Consider the following 24,607-nt stretch of genomic DNA (forward strand, 5'->3'; position numbering starts at 1 on the left):
AAAAAAAAAAGAAAAAAAGAAAAAAAGAAAAGAAAAGAAAAAGAAAACAGTTCGTATCATAACATTTGTAATGATTCATTATAATTTGTGGGTCCGTAGTAACTCAGTGTCAAGCGTATTAATATGTATGTTTATATATTTTTTACTTCAAATTTTCAAAATAAAAATCCTGCAGGTATTACATTTAATTCCAAATTTTGATCATTACTACAGTTACCATCTAAACATATTGTGCATCAGAGCTGCTCTTCCAATACAATTTGTTGCAAAGAAATTGGGTGCTAGCACATATATTTGAACCAAGTACTGTTTCAACTGCTACACATTACCAATCTCCTATACATTATCTTTTACTTCTTCTATGCGAAATGCTTTAAACTAGTAACCTTATTCCTTCTCTTCGCATAATTGCTTCTATTCTCGACAAATCCACAACATCGTCTGTTTAGCTACACTTACAACCAATCGACATGCTTGGTTGAGACATTTGTATTCTTTGTCTTCACCAACATATCCCAATCGCATATGCCACATCTTGGTGATTTCGGAATCCTTATCTTCCTCAGAGACTGCTGTCGTCGTTGATCCAGTAGTTGTACTATCTTGATAATAGTACAAGTTATTCTTTCGGACGCTTGTATACCAACAATGAAACCTTTAGATTCTAATAATCCCAGAGATATAAGAATTTTTTTCACATTTGGAACGTAACGAACATCTGTGAGAGCTCTAGTTGAACCATCTTGATTCTTCAAACGGATTGAACCAATCCTGTTCAATCCCTAATATGTTGCATGGATTAACATTTCCCACGTAAACAAATCCATCATATAGTTCTTGAAAATTCAAGAACCATTCCTTGTTGGGAGACATATGAAAGGTACAAGCAGAGTAAAAAATCCATTCATTGGCAAGAAACGTCGCAGACGAAATAATCAATGCAAAATCTGAGTCGTCATTCTCACCCTCAGATACACAGGCATCTGATACAGCTTTTCCTTTATGTTGTAATATAGGACAGTCTTTTTTCCAAAGGTCTTTTCCGTGACAAAAGCACATTCATCTTTATCAAGCCTTCCATTTGAGCGAAATCTTCCTCCTATTTTCTTCTGGTTTTCTGGACGTTCTTTTACTTCAGTGCCTCTGATGTTGCATATTTGCTCTCTTTTTTTTCTTTTATCCTTCTTTCTAATTTCATGATTGTACAAAGCAGTCAAACTTCATCGAACGATACCTTATCCTTTCCAACGAATAACGTTGTGATAAGATGATCATGCTCATCAGGAAGGGAGGCCAACAACATTAAGGCTAAATCTTCATCTTTGAAAGTTTCATCCAGATTTATCAAATCTGCTATTAACTGATTAAAAACCGTGATGTGATCATTTATGGAGGTACCTGGATGATAATCAAATCGAAACTTCTTTTTCAAATAAAGACGATTCTATCCATTTTTCTTCATGAATTTGGCCTCCAATGCCTTCCATAGCTTACTTGTAGATGTCTCTTTCATGAATGCATGCCACTGTTCTCTTGACAGACACAGACGAATTGTACCGCAAGCCAAGCGGTTGATATTTTTCCACTCGGATTCATTTGCACCATCTGGTTTCTTTTCTTCAATGGCGATGTCAAATCCTTGCTGGAAAAGAACATCTAGCACCTCGCCTTGCCACATACCAAAATGACTAGTTCCATCGAACTTCTCTGCCTCAAATCTTGCGTTTGTCAAAGTTGTCCTCCCCAGTATGGATGAAAGAAGCTTCTGACTGCATTTGGGCATATTTTTCTCCCATCATTTCTTCAAATTACAATATTCAATGGCAGGAACCTCAAGCTAGGACGAACCTTTGGCTCTGATAACACTTGTTGGGAAATACATCTTGTATCCGTGAAAATAAATCCCACAAATGCTATTGAATATTGTAACAACAAAAAGATGAATACCAAAAATTTACGAGGTTCGGTAAAATTATACCTACGTCCTCGAGCAATTTTGATCACTTCACTTGTATCAAAGAGAGAACACAAACTTGGGTAAATTCATAAATTACCCACAAGTCAAGATGTCAAAAATACAAATTCTATCAACCTCGCAAAATTACATAGTACCTAATGTTCTCTTATGATCGATACATTTCCTTCACAAAACCATCTTTATTTATAGATGAAAATGCAATATGAACACAATAAAATTTCAACTTACCAACCATTGAAAGCTTAATTAATGTGACAATGTCTCCACACTGTTTATACATCGATACCAACCAAATTAAAAAACACATGTTTTTCTGATTTTTCAAAGAAAACAAATGCCGACAAAGAGCCACATCCCAACAAAGACTAAGAGGGGTGCTCCTCCAAGGCTCCAACCGTAATCCGATTGACTTCCATTTACGCCTCGTCTGTGAAATGCAAGCAGAACAACGAAAGACGAGCAAAAGTTGATCCAATGAATTCAGTACCACTAAACACACAGGGACAGGGACAGGGACATTCTTGATGATTTCTTTTCTTTGATCACTATTTATTTGCAACTTGAGATTGGACTCATCCTTCGGGATAAAGAAATTTTCTTGCTTAATGCGTAGCAAGAAGTTATCCTACTGTCACGATGATGGGAGTTCTCTCCGAGGTAATATTATAACAGAGCCTATCTTGTAAGAATAGAGAGATTTATTTTGATGTCTCTCATCTTTTATCTTATTCTTTCTCACTTTTAATATTATCAAATATAAAAATAATTATATTATTTATATTTATCATTTTATGACACAAACCAAATGATATGTAACATATTTTCATTTTTCTGCGTACATCTAACATATTAAGATTTCTTTTACAAAGTTATTCCGTGTAAATAACTGTGTGTTAAAATCTATCTTTTTTATGAGTTTTCTTGTAATCACAGAGATTTTTTCTATATAAAAAAAAATCTTTAATCATGCACGTAAATTTTCTGACATACCACTTTGCTCTTTCTCTACATGGCTTAATCATTTTTTTCCTTACAATTCCGCTGTTACTCCCTTTGATCCTAGTTGAACTCGACATCCAACAATCACAAATTGAATAGAACCACCCCGAGCACGCCCAAACCGCCTATCGCAAAGAAAACAAACATTAGATGGAACTGTGTGGAGATCAAGAACTAAATCAAATGAACGAAAAACAATGATGAAAAAAAGAATGGAAAACAAAGGATTGTGAAAATGATAAACGCATACGACCGAGGAAGCTCCCAATAAATACCCTACTTAGGCTCAAAGAAATTAGAGAGGCAAACAGTAAAAAAGTAGAACGAGGTTCTTTGATCCGTATACATATAGTAACATCATTGCAAAAAAAAAATATATCATAAATAATGCTAATCTTTCCAGGTTGGCCTTCTGGGAGCGACCATAAAGAATGAGAGATGGTAAGATTATTATCGCCCAGAAGAATCACTGAGTTCTTCTAGTGCTCGAGAAACATTCACCAAAAAAAAAAAGTTCTCCAAGCACCACATCGACTGGAGGTTGATCTTCGATGCAGTTGACATTAATCTTACCCTTTCCCATTTGAAACTCTCATTCCAAATTATTGTCATCTCAGCATCAGCAAATATGCTTGCAATCCCTGCGCAGACTTGGTATTGCCAGCATATAACGCAGAAATGGCATAGGAGTTATACTACAGCACGTCTAGTCAAGATAATAGTAAAGGAGAGATTTGAAATCCCATGAAAACTCTCTTCGGTAAGAATCACAGCACGAGGTGGAAGTAGATCAGATGGTAACAATGAAGACCCAAGCACATCACGAATGTATTGTTCCTGGGATTTTAGTATTTCTTGAAAAACTGTTTTATCATTGTCCAGTGATTTAAAGAAGACATCTACCATGTCAGTAGGTTCAAGGGAAACTTTCTTTCGCAGCTTTTGAACGCGATTTACAACTTCTCGAGCAACTCCAGCCTCGAACAACGAATCGTCCCCACGCAAGTCCAATATAACCAAAACATCACCATCACCAGCTGCATCCATTTCCTCTTCTTTCACATTATCAGGATACTTGAACTTCCTAGTTATCTTGATATCACTAAGCTTCAAGACGTGTGTGGCAATAGTAACCTCTCCTGCTTTCTCCAAAACTAAGATATTTTCAGTTGACATCGCCTTCACCTCTTTAGCAACAATTCCCATCGATTTTCCTAGCCTTTTTCCTAACACGCTAAAATCAGGTTCCGCACACAAGGAAGCATACTTCAAAGTGTCGTTGCATGGGACCAAAGACTTCACATTAAGTTCTTCAAGAACATATTCTCTTAGTTTGCCAGTAATATCATCAAGAAATTCTGTATCAGGATGCACAATCACCATCTCCCTCAGCGGTGTTTTAAGAGGTTTGTTGTGACGCTCACGAATGTTGCGTGCAAGATCTATTATTGTCATCATCCGATTGACGCTTTCTTCAATAAGATCCACTCTTTTGCCTTCTACTTCTGGAAATTTGCAATAGTGAATGCTATCTTCTGATCCATTGGTAACTTTCCTCAAGTTCTGATACAGAACTTCAGTAAAGAATGGTGTGAATGGAGCCATTGATTTACATGCAGTTAGAAGTACATGATAAAGAGTAGAAAGAGCAGTTCTGCAATCCTGTTCTCCTGTGCGACCTTTCAGTCTTTTTCGATTAAATCGCACATAAATATTTGTCAAGTTGTCCAAAAACTTAAGTAGATAAGGAACAACGGTGTAAAGCCTATAAGCATCCATTTCTTGCCGCACAAAGTGAACCAAACTATGCGTAGCTGAGTTAATCCATTGGTCGAGTGCATTGGATGACTGCTGAAGAATTTGTTTGTCAATGGGTGCAAATGGTGCAAGTCCTTCAACTTCAAGTCTTTTCGCATTTTGCAGAAGGAACCTATAGGCATTATACCATGGCAAGAAAACATCTTTTACCACTCCATAAACTCCATCCTTTTTAAAGCGCAAAGGTTCGGCACGAACAACTGGGGAGTTAATAACGTACAGTCTTAATGCATCAGCTCCATAATCATTTATCACTTCTGATGGTGGAGGATAATTCTTCAATCTCTTACTCATCTTCTTCCCATCCTCAGCCAGTACAAGCCCATTACAAATGAGATTTCTGAAAGCTGGTTTTCCAAAAAGTGCAGTCGACAAAACCATGAGAGTATAGAACCATCCACGAGTTTGATCCAGCCCCTCAGCCACGAAATGTCCAGGGAAATTGTTCTCAAACAATTCAACATTTTCAAATGGATAATGGATATAAGCATAAGGCATGGATCCGCTCTCAAACCAGCAATCAAACACATCCTCGACTCGTCGAAGGACGCCAAATTCAGTTCCTCGACTTGAAGGGATAGTGATATGGTCAATTTTATGACGATGCAAGTCTGTCACCTTAGCACCAGAAAGTTTTTCAAGTTTTTCAATGGAATCCATGACCACAATCTCCTCACCATTGTCACTAATCCATATAGGGAGTGGAGTACCCCAAAACCTACTTCGACTGACAGCCCAATCTCTAGCATTTTCTAGCCAATTATGAAAGCGTTTTTCCTTCACAAAGTCAGGGACCCAGTATGTCTGTTTGTTGTTCTCAAGCAATTGATCCTTTATCTTCTCCACAGCAACAAACCAGCTGGGCACGGCTCTATAGATTAGAGGAGTATCTGATCTACAACAAAACGGATAACTATGAGTAAAGCTTCCAGATTTGACAAGCCTTTCTTTCGACTTCACTGCTTGAATAATATCTTTATCTGCATCTTTTACATAACGCTTGCTGAAGTCAGTGATTCTCTCAGTGAAACAACCATCATCATCCACTGCAACAACAAGGTTTTCCCCCTTGCTAATTATGCCATTCTCCATACAAACACGGTAATCATCTTCACCAAATGCAGGAGCACAGTGGACAATTCCTGTACCACCATCACCAGTTACATAATCATCTGCAATAACTCTGAATGCCACAAGAGAGAAATCCTTGAAATAATCAAACAATGGGATATATTTCTTTCCAACAAGTAAAGCTCCGGTATACTTATCCAACATTTCATAAGTATCAACATTCTTTGTTTTTGCACCAGAAGATTTGGCCCTTAGGTTTGAATTTTCAGAAACACCAAAAACTCCATCAGGTAATCCTTTTTTTGCCTTTTCAACAGGAAGCTCTGCCAAACAAGATTCAGCAACCACATAAACTTTTCCATTGAACTTGTTGCGGACCTTCGCATACACAAGATTGGCATTGACACAAAGTGCAAGGTTGCTAGGTAAAGTCCAAGGAGTTGTGGTCCATGCCACAAAACATGCTCCATCTGAATCATCAATAATGGGAAAGGCTACCATTATTTCAGGATCTGGGACTTCCTTGTAGTTTGAACTAGCTTCAAAATTAGACAATGGAGTTTTGCAACCTGTGCTGTATGGCATCACCTGCAAAAAGTAATAGCAAAAACATCAAACTTGTGACCAGTGTGATCATATCATGCGCAAAGAAAATAACATCGAATTCAATATTGCAACACTAAATTAAAAAAATACACAGGAAACTCCTGGATAAAGTATCATAAGAGAAAAAATAAAGATGATCTCACAAGCCCTGACTAACAAAATAGAAAAAATACATAGTCAAACCTTGATAGTAGATTGACAAGACCATTATGATTAAGAAATCAGCGTGTTCTTGCAAAATAATTTACACATTAAGATTAGCTTAGTTGATCATATATTTTTTGCAGGAAACAAAATTTATAAAAAAATATCAGTAATAAAGAATTGAAATAATTATCAAAGTATTGGTTAGTTGGCATGCTGGAATTTAGGGAATTATTCCCAGTTTCTTAAAAATCTTAATCCCCTGTCCCTATTGGCTTATCTTTCTTTTACTTTTCACATTGTAATTAATTGCTCTCTTGCTTGGTTTTGTCTTACACTTTCTTGAGGAAGACTCAATACCCCTTGATGAACTTCTGCTTTCGTATTTTCAAACTATATAGGCTGGGGTACGTCTTAATCCACATAAAAAAAACTTGTGTATTCAGTTCTTAAGCAATAAAATTCAACCAAAAAAACTTTTACCCTAGTTGGAATAGAGGTTTTCTGAACGAGGGACATATACATAGTGTCACGGATAATGACAAAAGATTGCATGTAGAGATTTACTTGCTAATAACACCTATCCCTCGCATGAAAGGAGGTTTCCTACATACCTTGGCATTGTCGATAAGAAATCTTTCAATATTATTATTATATAATTTCAACATTGGACCCCCAGAATGTCTCAGCATCTCTGCAATCCATCGTAGTTAATAATGTAAAATCAACTCCACGATCCTCGTTCTTATCATTATGTTTTGGTACCAGAACATCAAATTCCGCCAAAATGTCATCAGTTTCAGAGAGTAAGAATTATTGGCAACTATCAAATTTTCAGAAATAAGCAGTAAAATACAACGTGAGTAATGCACACATGGAAGAGCTGTAAAACAAGCGCACTTGTTGAAGTTCTTCAAATCCAAAAAAAGGTAAACTTCATAAGTTGATAAGTATATCAAGAAGAGACTATTTCATAAAGGAAAAGTCTAACCTTAAAACCTCTATAAACAAGACCTTTCTGATACAACTGCGCAAACGTCCACCACACAGTTTCCATGAAATTCAAATCCATTGTCTTATAATCATTCCTAAAATCAATCCACCGCCCCATTCTAATCACCGTCTTCTCCCACTCACCAACATACCTCTGCACAATTCCCCTACACTCATCATTGTAATTCCCAATACCCATACGAATCACATCCTCTCTACTCTTAATCCCTAATTTCTTATCGATCTCATGCTCCACAGGTAAACCATGGCAATCCCACCCGAATCGCCGGGTCACGTGATGACCAGTCATCGACTGATAACGTGTCACAATGTCTTTGATCGTGCCAGCTAAAATATGACCGTAGTGCGGCAGCCCGGTGGCGAAAGGCGGCCCGTCGTAGAAGACGTATTCGGGGAAATCCTTGGTACGCTCGAGCTGAGTTTCGAACGCCTTTATTTCATCCCACAGTGAAAGGATTTTCTCCTCCTGTGCGGGGAAGGAGAAGTCTTTTCCTTCACAAACATCGTCCATGGTTGATCTCCACCGCCGGCGCGGAGGCAATTGATTGTATGTGTGGTAGTGAGTAGGGGTTTTGCTGTAAGGAAATGTAATTTGCTCGACAGTTTGGAGCTAAAAAATTGCAGGCATTAAAAAATTTTTTAAAAACATACGAAAAGTGGTTCATTGGGCTGAAGCCCAATAATGATTGCTTTGGACTGCTATTGTGGAATTAGTTTAGAGCTAGAATGGGCTCACCATAATCGAATCGAGTTGAATATAAAAAAATATTAAATAAAAATTCATATAAATTTTGATAATATAAAATACAAATTAAATATTTTTCAATATGATACATTTAAAGGCATATATATTTCTTAGCAAGAATCACATTTCACCTTCCTCGTTAGATTTGATAAATATTAAAATTTGACGATACAATTGTCTCTGAGACAGAATTTTTATGTTAATTGAATTTTACCTTGCTCGTTAGATTTGATAAATATTAAGATTTGACAATACAATTGTCCCTGAGACGGAATGGAATTTTTATGTTAGTTGAATAGATTATCTTTGATTCTTACCCCCTCAAACTAAAAAAATTCAAGAAAAATATTTGATTGTGTGATAAACAAGTGTTTCCCAAGTCTCGCAATTCTTCGGTAACTCGTTAATTCGCCCAAGTTTACCGAAAATCGATGTATTAACATGGTAGAATAGTAAGTTCACAGAATCAACTAGCCTGCCTATCCATATCGACGAGAAAAAGAACATATTCTTCATTTGTTTCTGACCCTTTTCCAATTGGCAAGAATCATCTTTTAGCGATCTTTTCAAAGTAACCACGCATAAAATTGTTGTGTGTTATCTTCTTAGTCACTTTAAGCATCAGAATATCTTCACCTTTTATGTATCTTATCTCCATGATTCGCAGCTTCTACATATATTTGTTCGTGCTCGAGAGTTTGTCTCCAATGTAATATTTTTCCATCCCTTTCTTCAAGGAAAAATGTCGAGTTTCAGCTTTCTAGACATCCAATACAACCTCTCGAAGAGAAAATTCTTGAAAAAACCTTCAAGAATGTTTTCAGGGGATCACAGGCAGAGCTCGAGTTCGAAGACGTTGCCTATTTACTTACCAAATATGCAAGAACTAAAACAAGTATTCAACAAATTCGACACCAACAAAGATGGTAAGATATCTCCAGAGGAGTACAAGGCCATACTAAAGGCCCTAGGCAAAAAGAATCTCCTCTCAAGAGAAGTGCAGAAGATTTTTGAGGTCACGGATTTGGATGGCGATGGATACATCGATTTCGATGAATTCGTGGAAGTGCAGAAGAAGGAAGGTGGAGTGAAGACTGTGGATTTGCAACAAGCTTTCCGGGCCTTTGATAAAGATAACGACGGGAAAATCACGGTCGAAGAAGTTTACGAGCTGTTGCGTAAACTCGGGGAGAGATGCAGCTTGAATGATTGTCGGAAGATGGTGAGAGCTGTGGATACTAATGGGGATGGTGTGATTGATAACGATGAATTTATGTGCATGATGACTCGTACTATGATTACTTACTAGCTAGCTAGAAATATGCTGAAGATCATGAATTATCTATGTACTGTTTCAAATATCATTTGCGTATTAGTGCATGTATTTATATGTGTTAGAAAAATTGCTGACTACAATAGCGTAGAAACGAACTTGTAGAGATAAAGCAATAACCGAAACAAATGTGATGTTTACAGTATGACTATCGTGTAAAAGAAAGTAAACCAAACCGAGGCCTGTACAGTTTCCTTAAAACAGATTCGTCCCCTCCTGTATGTGCTTCGAGGATCGTCTTGGACTTCTGTTTCCCAGGATACAACGGAACAACCAGCAGTGACTTAGCACGAGACACTACTACGGCGAACTGAAAACGTACCTTTACTTTATCACCGAGATTTAACGAAGTCCAAATGAAAAGTTAACAATATGAAATGCAAGAGAATGCTTGAAAGAGAAAAGATTTTCATGTACTTGAAATGAGGAAATGAACCACACTATTTATAAGCCCCAAAATGCACACCAAGAGTCACCCATTAACTCAAGAATATGAAGAGCCAAAACTCTTCAACCAACTCAAGAATGTGGAGAGCCAAAAGACACTCCCACATTCATGAGATATAATTTTTATTCAAATTTCCAACGATATGTTCATCATTTCATCTGTATACTTTCATATTCTAGTTGCATGCACGTACATTATACTAAATTCATATTAAATATGATAACCTTCTAAAATCTGACATACGATGTTGGTATTTTTTAAACTAACATGAGTATATATTGATTTTAAGTGCGTGTAGAGTTTCGTGATCAGCCATAATCGCAACAAGTATGTTCCAGAAGTATGGATTGTCACAAAAATAGTGCTCAATATTTGTACCATATTATATCAGACTGTGTCTTTGCATTCCATGGTTTTGTTTATAGCAATACTTATTGTATCACGAAAACAGAGATACATCTAAAAGTTTGTCCTACTACTAACTACAACCTTAATATCATCACAGATGTGTTCAGCAAAAACTGACAATCGTCACTACGAGTAGAGAATTTTTCACCATGCCGCGCGAGCGATGTCTCTGAAAACAACGCCAAGCTCTCGATGTTCAGCTTCAAGATCAAGAATCTCTGCATTAAGCCTTTTAACCACTGCCTTAACATTCAAAAATTTTGCCTCGAGAGCTTTCATCTCACCTTCGACTCCATCTTTCTCTTTTTTCTTTGATTCCATTACAACCCGTGATTCTAGCGAAAGGGTAACTAGCTGATGTATTCGTGATCGTAGAAATCCAACGGCCATGCCTAAATCCTCAAACGCTTTTAGCGTTCTCTCCCAAGTTTCTAAATGACAGAGAGGGGTGGTAAGTCTGGCAGATTTGATAGCATCGGCAGTGCTTACAATCTCAGATATCATTCCTGTGACCAGCTTACTGTTTAGGCCTTCGACAAGATTTTCATGAAGAAACTTACTTTGACTACAGCAGAGATCGTAATACTTTATTCTAAGCTGCGCAGGTACTTCGGAGTTGAGAAATACACCATTCACATGAATGTTGAAATCTCCGAAACACTTCATGTCGTTAAATTTGATGTTGGTTTGAGAAAATCTGATGTGTTCCAAATCTTCGGATCCAATATCATCGTGGATCTTGCCAGATTGATCGGCAACAACGACATTATGAGAAGACAAGATATGCGTTTTATCGTCTACTGAAATGGGCTCCATATATTTCTGCTTAGCTATTTTAGTACCACCACTTGAATTGTCTTCTGGCCGCTGGACTGTTTTCACTGAAATCACATTTGAAGAAATGATGATCTTTGTTCTGTAGACAATTTTTGAATAATGTATTACAAGATTAAAAAGGGAGAACAGTACCAGGATTAATCTCCGTCTCTGAATTGATATGACCGCTAGCCCCATCGACTTCTGTTAAGCTGCTAGCTCTCACAATATACACCTTTAAGATATCAAACATTACATTACAAGAAAGGCAACATTACAAATTCATAGGTACATGCAGAGAACATGTTAATTTTAGGATATCAGGTTAGGAAAGGACCCGATTGTAAAACAGTAGTCTTAGAATATCCCAAATTTATCCACAACTCAACAATTTTTTATCGAGCAAATGTGGGATCGTAAAATTGCCCCCTCTTGAGCATACAACATTATCCATACTGACAGATAGTAGCTATTTCGTAGTTCGTCTCTTCCACTTTATTGATTCTCAAAACGAGAGCACCAATACGAAGCCACAAGTTCAAAAGGAGAGCCCAAACCCCAAAAACAAATAACCTTGCAGGTAGGAAAGACCCAGGAACATATTAGTCACTCCACCATTTCTCGTGGAGTTGAGGTGAGTTCACAGCAGTTAATTGTCAAGGATTCATTTTCACGTAAATCATCAATATTTTTTTTAAATTCTTCAAGTGAAGTTTCTTGTTCTTTTCCTAGGTCGATCCCTTCAACTGCATCCGATGCATCTCAGAAAGAGCTATTAAACCATAAGACTGAAAGGAGAGCCCAAACCCCAAAAACAAACAACCTTGTAGATGGGAAAGACCCGGGAACATGATTTAGTCATTCCACAACTCCTCCAACAATTGATGTGGGTTAATAGCAATTAATTATCAGGGATTCACTTTCATGTAATCATCAATATTTTTCATTATTCTTCATGAGAAGTTTCTTGGCCTTTTTCTCATTTCATTTCGTACATCAAACTAGCATCCACTATAAGAAAAACTTTAAATGAGAAGGCGCATTATAATATGAGCCTCGAGGAGTCACCTTAAGCTTGTGCGGCTCGAAAAGTTGGAATATTAAGACATCTCCCTCAAGCAATTTATGAGCAATGGAGAAACCCCGCCATCCACCACTCAATCCATTTTTGTTTACTAAGTACTTCGTATTGTATTCTTGTTCATCCTCATCCACCAAAACCATTGTATCATCTTGCTTTGGCAAATGAAAGTCACAAAACCGCTTTGGTAAACCCTGTAATTGAAGAAAACCTTCCCACAACTTTAGTCATTGGCCATAATTTTACATTAGAGCATAGACATAACCTCAACCTACCAACCAAAATCCTCCGCTGACATGGGATCCAAGCATCAGTTTTAAAAAACTAGGGGATTCTGGTGATAGTGTTTTTTGAACCTTTAGTGCCCGCACCATTGCAGAGCTTGAGGTGCCAGCGCAATTATCAGGATCAAACCTTGCGATCGGCTCAACTTCATAACTGTAAAGATCAGACTTACAACAGTACAAGACCCTAAATCACAGGAAAATTACCTTTTCAACCATTGATATCTTCATCACTTACCATACGGTAGGCAAAACAATATTTCTGGCGTCCGCCTGCTACAATAAATGACAAAGGTATACACATAAGCAACATAATAAATTTCGTAGGCAGAGTTGATTGATTAACATTAACAAAATCAATCCCCTGAAAAGGAGAAACTTGGACCGCAGATGAAATAAAAGCGAGCAAAATGACATATAGGCCATTACTTGGAGAGAAACTACTAAAACTCATAAGCCACTCAACAAATATCCTAGATTCTCGATCAGAAAAATGAAAAGGGTAAACAAATGAAGATTCATGTAACGAACGTCCTTTACACTCACTGTCAAAATTATTAAGCCAGAAGGTTCTTACATTCTTATTCTGAAGATCATCAAGATCCATCAGCCTTCTCTCGGCCAATTTTTTCTTGGTCTCCCATGTCACCCTGTTCTTCACCAAATTTTTCTCGACTCCCCAAACCTTCTTAAGCTGTTACAGATATAGAAACCTAAGTATCTCAAAACCCATTTCTTCCATTCACCAAAAAGCTTCATTTTTTTTTTGTAAAAGCAAAACATTTTATGGAAAGAAAAGAGATAAAAGATAGTGATAATATAAATCACAGACATTTGGCTTGGATGAAGAAGAAACAGGGATCTTTTTACAGGCATGTTTCGGAGAAACATCCATAGTTTTAGACCTTCCAGCTGCTTCACAAGAGAAAGAACTCCACCATAGACACCATCACGCGAAAATCGAAGTTGGGTACCAGAAAAACTGCTGAAATATGAGCTTAAATCAGAGTTGGTAGCAGCGTCCAGGACTCTTTTGCTTCGTAGAATGCAACACCGAGTTCACCTGCCGTGTTTGCTTGGGTTTCCAGGGACTGGACCAAAATGGTTTTATATATCAAAATACTCTCTCTTTCAAATTACATATTTTTGGCAAAATTTCAAGTCTTCAGACAGTATCATCATTTCTCATTTTAAATATTTTCTTATTACATCTTTACGCAAATACACTGAAATCTGAATAACAACACATCATTAGACATTAATGTGTATTGTGTAGCAGTGAAGCGACGCATGAGTACAAGTCGTTTTTGGTGGGATGTGTGTGTAATAACAACACATCATTAGACATTAATGTGTATTGTGTAGCAGTGAAGCGACGCATGCAATGCACAAGTACAAGTCGTTTTTGGTGGGATGTGTGTGTTTAGATACACATTTTTTAGTAAAGCATTCACTTGATTATTTATGATTACATTAATTAATCTATATAATGACAATAAAAAAAAAATCCACGCAGCTTTAATAATTATTTATGAAATAAAATTGTTGGACGATAGAAAAAAAAATTTACCATCGTCTTGAATACTATATTCGGATGTTATATTTTAACCCAGCATATTTAATTCTAAGTTTTTTTGGAAAACTTATATACCAACAACAGGACAACTAAATATAATCGATATGACATTGCTGACCCAATAGATGTTTATGTAAATAAAAAAAAAATCAATTCCATAAAAATAAAAACTAAAAACATCTTCCAATACAATTTCTAGAATATAATTACTATAATTTTTTAAACTGTAAATAAAAATATTTACTATATCAAAATAAGTACAAATACGTTGACGTTCATCAATGTAATTGAGTAGAACTGAATAAGTTTGGTCGATTTCAATTGGGTTTTATTCGGTTGAGTTGACATTAGTCTGGTTTACATCATTTGGGATCTCATCATATCTTTGTGTGTCAAAAGACTAGTCAACTAAAGTGTCAATCTGTCTAATTGATTTGTCAAACATTTTTTGTTCCGGAAATTTGAGTGTTTTTTAGCATATTTCATCTTCACTTCATTCTCCAGATTGATTTCTTCAAATCGGCTGACCAGTTTAGTTGGATCAGTTGATCAGTCGTCACAGTTTCATCAAATATATTATTTACATATTCTTCAACATTTAGAGTTATTTTGTTGAATGTAGGATCAAATTTATCGATTGAAGAGTAACAAATAAATATACTCTCGTCTGAGTTATCATTAATGACAGTCATATGATTTTTATCGTTGTGTTATTTATTAATTTCTTGAGAACAATAAAAAAATATATATGTAAAATAGCAAATTTGTTGTGAAAAAGTAAAAATTTACGGTAAAAAGTAAAAATCTCAAACTCTTAAAATTATCACACTACACACTTTATAATATTTTTCTCTCAACTCAATTGTGATTTTCTTCACAAATGAGAGATCTATTTATAGAAAATTTTTACAAATAATCCAAAAATAAAATACATCATTACCTACATCATCACACACTAATTTTCAATATTCAACACCTAATTTTACCTAATTTTCAACATTCAACATTCACATTTTCAACACAAATATTTAACACATTTTTAAATAATATTTCAACACTCCCCCTTGTGATGATGATCATAATGATTGTATACATTACGTGTTTTTATACTGCCTCGTTAAAAACCTTACTAGGAAAAACCCATTGGGATAAAAACCATAGTAAGGGAAAAAGAGTGCAGTCACGTAAACTCCCCCTCATGTTGACACGAACAATTCTTCACAAATTTCGTAGATTGCGCATCCCAATATTATATATGTGCTTTCTGAATATTGTCGTAGGAAGTGCCTTTGTGAAGAGATCTGATGAGTTTTCACTTGATTGAATGTGACGAACATCAATACATTTATTCTTCTCAAGCTCCTTGGTGAATGCGAAGAACTTAGGAGGAATATGTTTAGTTCTGTCGCTTTTTATGTATCCTTCTTTCATTTGAGCAACACATGCAGCATTATCTTCATATAGTATCACAGGCTTCTCGTCGAATGATAATCCGCATGAGATTTGGATATGTTGAGTCATTGATTTTAACCACACACATTCACGGCTTGCTTCATGTAGTGCAATAATCTCGGCATGATTTGATGAAGTTGTTACAAGTGTTTGTTTCTGTGAACGCCAAGAAATTGCAGTGCCTCCACGAGTAAATACATATCCAGTTTGAGAACGTGCTTTGTGTGGATCAGATAAGTATCCAGCATCGGCATAACCAATTATACTTGGATTAGCATCTTTTGAATACAAAAGTCCCAAGTCTGTCGTTCCTCGTAGATAACGGAATATATGTTTAATTCCGTTCCAATGTCTCTTTGTTGGATATGTGCTAAATCTTGCCAATAAATTTACGGCAAAAGATATATCAGGCCTTGTACAATTTGTAAGATACATAAGGGCACCGATAGCACTTAGATATGGTACTTCTGGACCAAGAATATCTTCATCATCTTCACATGGACGGAATGGATCCTTTTCTATGTTTAATGATCTAACAACCATTGGAGTACTTAAAGGATTTGATTTGTCCATATTAAAACGTTTAAGGATCTTTTCTGTATAATTTGTCTGGTGAACAAATATTCCACATTCTTTTTGTTCAATTTGTAAACCCAGACAATACTTGGTTTTTCCAAGATCCTTCATTTCAAATTCTTCTTTCAAGTATGACACAACTTCTTGAATTTCCTTATTTGTTCCAATGATGTTTAAATCATCAACATATACAGCAATAATTACGCATCCGGATGTTGTTTTCTTAATGAAAACACAAGGGCATATTGAATTATTTACATATCCCTTTTTCATCAAGTGATCACTTAGCCTATTATACCACATTCTGCCGGATTGCTTCAACCCATATAATGATCTTAGTAATTTCACAGAATAACATTCTCTGGGTTTTGAACTTTGTGCTTCAGGCATCTTAAATCCTTCAGGGATTTTCATATATATATTACTATCAAGTGATCCATATAAGTAGGCTGTAACAACATCCATAAGACGCATTTCTAAATTTTCAGATACTGCCAAGCTAATCAAATACCGAAACGTAATTGCATCCATCACAGGAGAATACGTTTCTTCATAATCAATTCCAGGCCTTTGAGAAAAACCTTGTGCAACAAGTCGAGCTTTATATCTTACTATTTCATTTTTCTCATTTCGCTTTCGAATAAAAACCCATTTGTATCCAACAGGTTTTACACCTTCAGGTGTAAGGACTATAGGTCCAAAAACATTACGTTTATTTAGCGAATCCAATTCAACCTGGATGGCATCTTTCCATTTTATCCAATCCTGCCGATTTTTACATTCACCAAAAGATTTTGGTTCATGATCTTCATTATCATTTATGATGTCGATTGCCACATTATAAGAAAATATATCATCAATTTCTTCTATATCTTTTCGGTTCCATATTTTTCCAGTATTAATATAATTGATAGAGATTTCATGATTCTCGTCAGTTTGTGGTTCTGACAAAACATTTTCATCATCATGTGTTTCTTCAGGAACATCATTCTCTATTTTGTGATCATTATGTGTTTCTTCAGGAACATCATTCTCTATTTTGTGATCATTGTGTTTCTCTATGAATTTTCTTTTTCGAGGATTTTTATCCTTGGAACCAACTGGCCTTCCACGCTTCAGGCGTTTAATGACATCATGACTATCTTCAATTTGTTTCTTCGGAATTTCAATTCGAGCAGGGGCATTTGCAGCATGTATATATGATTTAGTTACCCCTTTTGTGTCTGCAAATGCATCTGGTATTTGATTTGCTATTCTTTGCAAGTGCACAATTTGCTGTACATCTTTTTCACATTGTTTTGTTCTTGGATCCAGATGTAACAATGATGATACATACCATGTAATTTCTTTTTCGGTATGTTTCTGTTCTCCCCCTAACATTGGGAAGATTTCCTCATTAAAATGACAATCAGCAAAACGTGCTGTGAACACGTCGCCTGTCTGTGGTTCAAGATATCGAATGATCGATGGACTATCATAACCAATATAAATTCCAATCTTTCTTTGAGGTCCCATTTTCTTTCGTTGAGGTGGTGCAATAGGCACATACACCATACATCCAAAAATTCTCAGATGAGAAATGTCTGGTTCTTTACCAAATGCAAGCTGCAATGGGGAGTATTTATGATATGCACTTGGTCTGATGCGAATTAATGAAGCAGCATGTAAAATTGCATGTCCCCATATAGAAATAGGGAGCTTTGTTTTCATAATCATTGGTCTAGCAATCATTTGCAGACGTTTAATCAATGATTCAGCCAATCCATTTTGAGTATGTACATGAGCAACAGGATGCTCAACAATGATTCCCATAGACATACAATAATCATTGAAAGTCTGGGAAGTAAATTCACCAGCATTATCAAGTCTAATTTTCTTGATTGTATAATCGGGAAATTGATTCCTCAATTTTATTATTTGAGCAAGTAATCTTGCAAATGCAACATTTCGAGTTGACAATAAACATACATGTGACCATCTGCTGGAGGCATCAATCAATACCATAAAGTATCTGAATGGTCCACATGGTGGATGGATTGGTCCACAAATATCACCCTGAATACGTTCAAGAAACATTGGTGATTCAGTTTGGATTTTGGCTGGTGATGGTCTTATAATAAGTTTTCCAAGAGAACATGCTTTACATTGAAACTTATTATTCTGAAAGATCTTCTGGTCTTTCAATGGATGACCATGTGTATTTTCTATAATTCTTCGCATCATTGTTGAACCAGGATGTCCTAATCGATCATGCCAATTGGTTAATATTGAAGAATTATCAATTACCATGTTTGATTCAATGGGACGTATATGTGTATAATGCAATCCAGTAGGGAGCATTGGTAGTTTTTCAATCACATATTTCTTTCCTGATTTATATGTGGTAAGACACATATATTTCTCATTCCCTTCATTCATTGTTTGAGTATCATACCCATGGGAATATATATCATTAAAACTCAACAAATTTCTTTTCGATTGTGGTGAATATAAAGCATCATTGATCAAAAATTTTGTACCATTAGGTAACAAAAATTGTGCTTTACCACATCCTTTAATCAAGTCTACAGGACCTGATATTGTATTCACCGTTGTTTTTGTTGGTTTTAGTTCCAAGAAATATCTTTTATCTCGGAGGATAGTGTGCGTTGTACCACTATCGGGTATGCAAACTTCAGCTTTGCTCATAGCATTTTCCATATTTGAACTTCAAAAAATATGCAATGAAAAAAAATTAATGACAATACATATTTAAATATAACACATATCATAATTGTACAATAAAACATTATCATATAAATACATGAAAAATAAATTATTGTACATTTATATTCTACCACTATATTGTTCATTTTCAGAGAAATCATTGAGAAAATCTGCAGCATCAATATTGTTCATTTCTATCCCACCAACATATTGATCATTTCCAGAGAAATCATTCATAAAATCAGCAGCATCAAAATGAGTTGAATCACTCAAACGGTCACTTCGCTCAGTGAAGTTGGTCTCCTTTTCTTTCCCCTTTATCGATTCTTTATAAAGTTTGCAAAGATGCTCAGGGGCTCGACAAATACGAGACCAATGTCCTGGAGTACCGCATCTGAAACAAGAACTTTCAAATCTTTTCGAGTGATTTTCATTAACACTCATGTTTTCTTGATGCCTTTTCTGTGGATGGTTTGGGACGTTATTTTGAGATGAGTTATAGAAATAACTATCTCGATTATTTTCAAAACCACGGCCGCGTCCACGACCACGACCACTTCCTCGTCCACGTCCACGTCCACGACCTCGACCTCGACCTCGACCTCGACCAAAACCTTGTCTTTGAATTTGATTTTGGTTTCCAGGTTTAAATTCATTTTTACTTACAGCATTTACTTCTGGAAATGCTGTTGATCCAGTGGGTCGGGACTGATGATTTCTCATTAATAGCTCGTTGTTCTTTTCCGCCACAAGAAGACAGGCGATGAGTTCAGAATATCTCGCAAATCCACGCACTCTATATTGTTGCTGTAGTGTTATATTTGATGCGTGAAACGTGGAAAATGTTTTTTCAAGCATTTCCGATTCTGTAACCTCATGTCCACAAAATTTTAACTGCGAGATTATTCTATACATCGCTGAATTGTAATCACTGACTTTTTTAAAGTCTTGGAATCTTAACATATTCCATTCATCACGGGCGGTCGGAAGTATAACTTCCCTTATATGTTCAAATCTCTCTTTTAATCCTTTCCACAGAGCCATGGGATCTTTTTCGATGAGATATTCACATTTTAAACCTTCATCAAGGTGTCGTCGTAAAAATATTATAGCTTTTGCTTTTTCTTGTGATGAAGATATACCATTTTCTTTAATGGTCTCGCTTAGACCCAATGACTCAAGATGCATTTCTACATCAAGAGTCCATGGCATATAGTTTTTCCCAGTAATATCAAGAGCGATGAATTCGAGCTTTGCCAAGTTTGCCATGGTGGTACTAAAAATTACGATGCATTTTATTAGTTAATGAATATTGCAATACAAAGTAATGGATAAACAACAAGTACAAGTATTCGTAAAAATAAAGAAAACACACGAGGAGGATATTCTCCGATAAATACAAGACTGGTGAGTATGATAACCAAAATAATTAAAAATAACCTCGTGAAAGCCATCTTCTTTTTTTCTTCGAAAATTTGATGAAGAATAATTTTTAGAGAAGAAGAGAAAGTTGGAGTGATTGAATGTATTTGTGAGATTGTATTTATAGAGCAAAAACTAGCCGTTTTGTTACCGTTTATTACCGTTGGTGTATAAGAAAATAAATGTATGTATTTGTATAATTTTATGGTAATAATATGGTGTATATAATATTAGTCATATTTAAATAATTATGTATATCATATCACATTATTATAATTAGGTGTCATAAGTTATTTTGTTTAAAAAACCTTATAGGCTTTTATACTTGTCGTATCCCTTACCGGGAGTGTGGGATGTCGTCTTAACATCCTCCCAGGATTTATAACAAGTTTTTGAAAAAATTATTTTTATTATTTCTAACAATAACATTATATTATATATTACATATATAAACAATAAATAAATAACAGTAAAATAAATATTATTACTTTTGTTACCTTTTTCTTCTGTTCGGAGCTTGGAAAAATATGGAGGACTTTTAGAGCTTCGTGCTGATAACGTGTTGTGAAAAAGTAAAAATTTACGGTAAAAAAGTAAAAATCTCAAACTCTCAAAATTATCACACTACACACTTTATAATATTTTTCTCTCAACTCAATTGTGATTTTCTTCACAAATGAGAGATCTATTTATAGAAAATTTTTACAAATAATCCAAAAATAAAATACATCATTACCTACATCATCACACACTAATTTTCAACATTCAACACCTAATTTTACCTAATTTTCAACATTCAACATTCACATTTTCAACACAAATATTTAACACATTTTTAAATAATATTTCAACAAAATTAAACATTTTACACAAATTTTAATTCACAATCGACTCGTTTTTGCACCAGACGTCTTTTATTACTGATGGAATAAGATTATGGACGGGGATTACGATGAATTAAAGCGCAGCCAGTAAATCCGTTTTCAAATGAGCCCAAATGCGACTATAGACTATCATAACGACAAATTGAACAAAGGCATGGATGGATAACTTTCAGTTCTACAGCGCCGAAGGAACAAACTCCTTGTTAATGAACTCAACCACCCGGTTCATCAACAATCGAGCCTTTTCGGAATCCGGGTCCAACAAATGGAAAACATGGCCCTCTCCGTATGTCTCGAAGAACTCAAGCAAACCATTCCAATCACTGTTCTTCAACGCCTGCCGATACTTCACACCCCTTTCCTTCAAGAAATCCTTCTCCGCAATGCAAACAAGAACCCTCTCGCACCGCAGATTCGACAACAGGTTCCTATGGGCAGCAGGGTTCAGCCTCGGATCAGTCAGGCCAGTCGTTTCGGGGCAGATGAAATCCCACAGCTTAGTAGTATTCCCACTCCCGAAAAACGGGTGAATCAAAATCAGACCCTCGATTTTGATACCCAATTCAGATTCCGCAGCAGAACGGACCACCATCTCATGAGCTATGTTTGCACCGGCGCTGTCACCCGCCACGAAAACCCGTTTAAAATCAACGTGATCAGTTATCCAAGGGTCATCCCCTTGCCCGACATGGGAATGAGACTCCACCCATTTCGTAGCAGCCCAGCAATCCTCGTAGCACGCTGGAATCGGGTGCTCCGGGGCCAGCCTGTATTCAACCGACACGACGACGGATCCCGATTCAGCAGCCAGGGAATTGACGTAGTTGTGGTACAGTGAAGAGAAGGCCGATTCGACCGAGAAACCGCCGCCGTGGACGTAGATGATGAGGGGCAGTTTCGGGTCTGGTGCTTCAGTTCGAGGGAGGTAAATCCGAGCCGCGACATTGTTTTGCAGCGAAACAACGACGTCTTTGGAAAGAATCCCAGTGTTCGGATGTTTAGATGGGGGCATGAAATCATGTTCAATGTATCTTTCGATGCGGCCGGTGTTGTGGACACGGAAGAATGGTGGGAAATCGTGGGTTATGTGATCCGATTGGTGATCCATTGGTGAAGAAGAAGAAGTGAGTCCAAGAAGATGAGGAAGAAATGGGTCAACTGGGTTACCAGTTCCACCATGGGTTTGGTGGTTTAACCCACTTACAATTGGGAAATTTAGGGAAATGGGACTCCACCGTGACTTATTTAAAAAAAAGGATCCACAAGTCAATTTACATAAATGTCCTTTTATTTATGTGTAAATACACCATTAACTTAAATTTTTAACATTAAATCTATCCATCTCATTCAGTCGACTTCAAACTAGGTTTTTCTTCCGTCGATCTCCTTTCATTTCCTTTCCGACGACGATTCTCCATGCAAATCGTCTTTTTCTTCCCATCAATTTTCGATACAGATCCTTCCAATCTAAGCAAACTCAATCGAACAAATGACTGAAAAAAATCTGATAATATTAACGTTTATTTCGATTTATTGTTCTGTTTCTTCGACTCGCTTTAAGAAAAAAGAGTCGACCTACAAGTCGTAGATCTACACAACATTTTATTTGAGTCGACCAAGATTTGATCTAGGTCGACCAAGCTCTTGGTCGACAAGCTTGTTGAGCTTGGTCGACCAAGAGCTTGGATTGAAGCTTGCTTGGTCGACCAAAAATGTTTGGTCGACCAACCAAAGGCTTGGTCGACCAAGCACATGGTAGACCATGGTAGACCAAGCTTTTGGTCTACCCATTTTGGGTAGACCAAAAGCTTGGTCGACCAAGCCTTTGGGCTTGGAGGCCAAAAGCTTGGTCTACCATGGTCTACCACGCTTTTGGTCTACCCATTGGGTAGACCAAAAGCTTGGTCGACCAAGCCTTTGGGCTTGGAGGCCAAAAGCTTGGTCTACCATGTGTGGTAGACCATGGTAGACCAAAAACTTTGGTCTACCCAAAATGGGTAGACCAAAAGCTTGGTCGACCAAGCCTTTGGGCTTGGAGGCTTGGTCGACCAAGCTCTTGTTTTGGTCGACCAAAAATAAATGAAGAGCTTGGTCGACCAAAAATAAATGAGTAGACCATGGTAGACCAAGCTTTTGGTCTACCCAAGCTTGGTCGACCAAAAATGTTTGGTCGACCAAAAATGTTTGGTTGACAAATATGATCGATAATTACTTAATTTTGAAGGATAATTACACAATTTTGATCAATGTTGCATGTTTTTAACATATGAATCACATAATTTCACAAGTATGTTCTATAATGTTACATGATTATGTTACATGTTATGACATATGAGTCACAATTTCACAACTATGTTACATGTGTTTTGACATATGAGCCACAATTTCACAATTATGTTATATGTTTTAACATATGAATCACGATTTCACAACTATGTTACATGTTTTAACATATTAATCATAATTTCACAATTATGTTATATGTTTTAACATACGAATCATAATTTCACAAATTTCACAATTATGTTACTATGCTACATGTTTTAATATATGAATCACAATTTTCACAACCAACTATGTTACATGTTGTTTTAACATATGAATCACAATTTCACAATTATGTTATATGTTTTAACATATGAATCACAATTTCACAAGTATATTATATAATATTACATGTTTTAACATATGAATCACAATTTCACAAGTATGTTATATAATATTACATGTTTTAACATATGAATCACATATTTAGCTGGGTCGACACAAAGTAGACCTTGTTTTTGGGTCGATCTTGTTGCTTTGCTTTTGGGTCGACCCAAAGGTATATCCTACAAAATTCAACAAAAATTAAGAGAATAAGATAATTAGAATAGACAAAAATTAATAATAATAATAATAATAAAAACCTGACATAATTATGGATTCTTCTTGGTCAACCAAAATTAGTTGACCAAGAAGAATTTTTTCTTGGTTTGGTCGACCAAGATGAAATAATAATAAAAAAAACAAACAAACCTGACATAATTATGAATTCTTCTTGGTCAACTAATTTTAGTTGACCAAGAAGAATTTCTTCTTGGTTTGGTCGACCAAGAATTCGTCTTGGTCGACCAACAAAATTAAGTTGGTCGACCAAGATTAATTGGTCGACCAACAAAATTAATCTTGGTCGACCAACTTAATTTTGGTCGACCAATTCTTCTGGGTGGACTCTTATTTTTTCTCAAAATATATTTTTGGTCG

The 24,607-nt window shown here is 36.1% G+C and overlaps 4 protein-coding genes and 1 long non-coding RNA gene across 9 annotated transcripts in view; 1 reads left to right on the forward strand and 4 right to left on the reverse strand.

Annotated features, from left to right (window-relative positions):
* The window catches only part of LOC140963043 (uncharacterized), a 3,032-nt gene extending 369 nt beyond the window's left edge, over window positions 1-2,663 (reverse strand). The window contains exons 1-2 of the long non-coding RNA XR_012172650.1: window positions 708-2,663; window positions 317-494 (exon numbers count right to left, since the gene is read on the reverse strand). This is a non-coding gene — a long non-coding RNA (uncharacterized lncRNA). The remainder of the gene's footprint in view (window positions 1-316; window positions 495-707) is intronic.
* Window positions 2,664-2,965: 302 nt separating this feature from the next.
* On the reverse strand, window positions 2,966-8,254 carry LOC140962892 (isoleucine--tRNA ligase, cytoplasmic-like). Of its 2 annotated transcripts, XM_073421966.1 has the most exons (3): window positions 7,608-7,741; window positions 7,231-7,310; window positions 2,966-6,454 (listed from the first exon to the last, which is right to left on the reverse strand). In XM_073421966.1, the coding sequence occupies exons 2-3, from the start codon at window positions 7,306-7,308 to the stop codon at window positions 3,668-3,670; spliced, it is 2,865 nt and encodes a 954-aa protein (XP_073278067.1). In that variant the 5' UTR covers window positions 7,309-7,310; window positions 7,608-7,741; the 3' UTR covers window positions 2,966-3,667. The 2 variants fall into 2 exon arrangements, with proteins under 2 accessions (XP_073278067.1, XP_073278066.1); XM_073421965.1 differs by lacking the exon at window positions 7,231-7,310 and having other exon boundaries at window positions 2,967-6,454; window positions 7,608-8,254.
* An 804-nt stretch (window positions 8,255-9,058) lies between these two features.
* LOC140963112 (calmodulin-like protein 30) lies at window positions 9,059-9,736 on the forward strand. Its single transcript, XM_073422350.1, has one exon. The coding sequence runs from the start codon at window positions 9,118-9,120 to the stop codon at window positions 9,682-9,684; it is 567 nt and encodes a 188-aa protein (XP_073278451.1). The 5' UTR covers window positions 9,059-9,117; the 3' UTR covers window positions 9,685-9,736.
* Window positions 9,737-10,540: 804 nt separating this feature from the next.
* On the reverse strand, window positions 10,541-13,909 carry LOC140963193 (B3 domain-containing protein Os01g0234100-like). 4 transcript variants are annotated; one of them, XM_073422477.1, is made up of 8 exons: window positions 13,809-13,909; window positions 13,578-13,730; window positions 13,323-13,439; window positions 12,984-13,021; window positions 12,737-12,899; window positions 12,449-12,655; window positions 11,534-11,615; window positions 10,541-11,445 (listed from the first exon to the last, which is right to left on the reverse strand). In XM_073422477.1, exons 2-8 carry the CDS (start codon window positions 13,638-13,640, stop codon window positions 10,709-10,711), a joined length of 1,407 nt encoding a protein of 468 aa, XP_073278578.1. In that variant the 5' UTR covers window positions 13,641-13,730; window positions 13,809-13,909; the 3' UTR covers window positions 10,541-10,708. The 4 variants fall into 4 exon arrangements, with proteins under 4 accessions (XP_073278578.1, XP_073278580.1, XP_073278577.1 ...); XM_073422479.1 differs by having other exon boundaries at window positions 10,541-11,364; window positions 11,413-11,445; window positions 13,578-13,874; XM_073422476.1 differs by having other exon boundaries at window positions 13,578-13,865.
* Window positions 13,910-21,279: 7,370 nt separating this feature from the next.
* On the reverse strand, window positions 21,280-22,587 carry LOC140963072 (probable carboxylesterase 13). The gene has a single exon (XM_073422294.1). It carries the CDS (start codon window positions 22,467-22,469, stop codon window positions 21,537-21,539), a length of 933 nt encoding a protein of 310 aa, XP_073278395.1. The 5' UTR covers window positions 22,470-22,587; the 3' UTR covers window positions 21,280-21,536.
* Window positions 22,588-24,607: the final 2,020 nt, after the last annotated feature.

This window comes from Primulina huaijiensis, chromosome 17 (genome assembly GCF_012295235.1).
Source record: "Primulina huaijiensis isolate GDHJ02 chromosome 17, ASM1229523v2, whole genome shotgun sequence".
In the NCBI taxonomy this organism is placed as follows: Eukaryota; Viridiplantae; Streptophyta; class Magnoliopsida; order Lamiales; family Gesneriaceae; genus Primulina; species Primulina huaijiensis.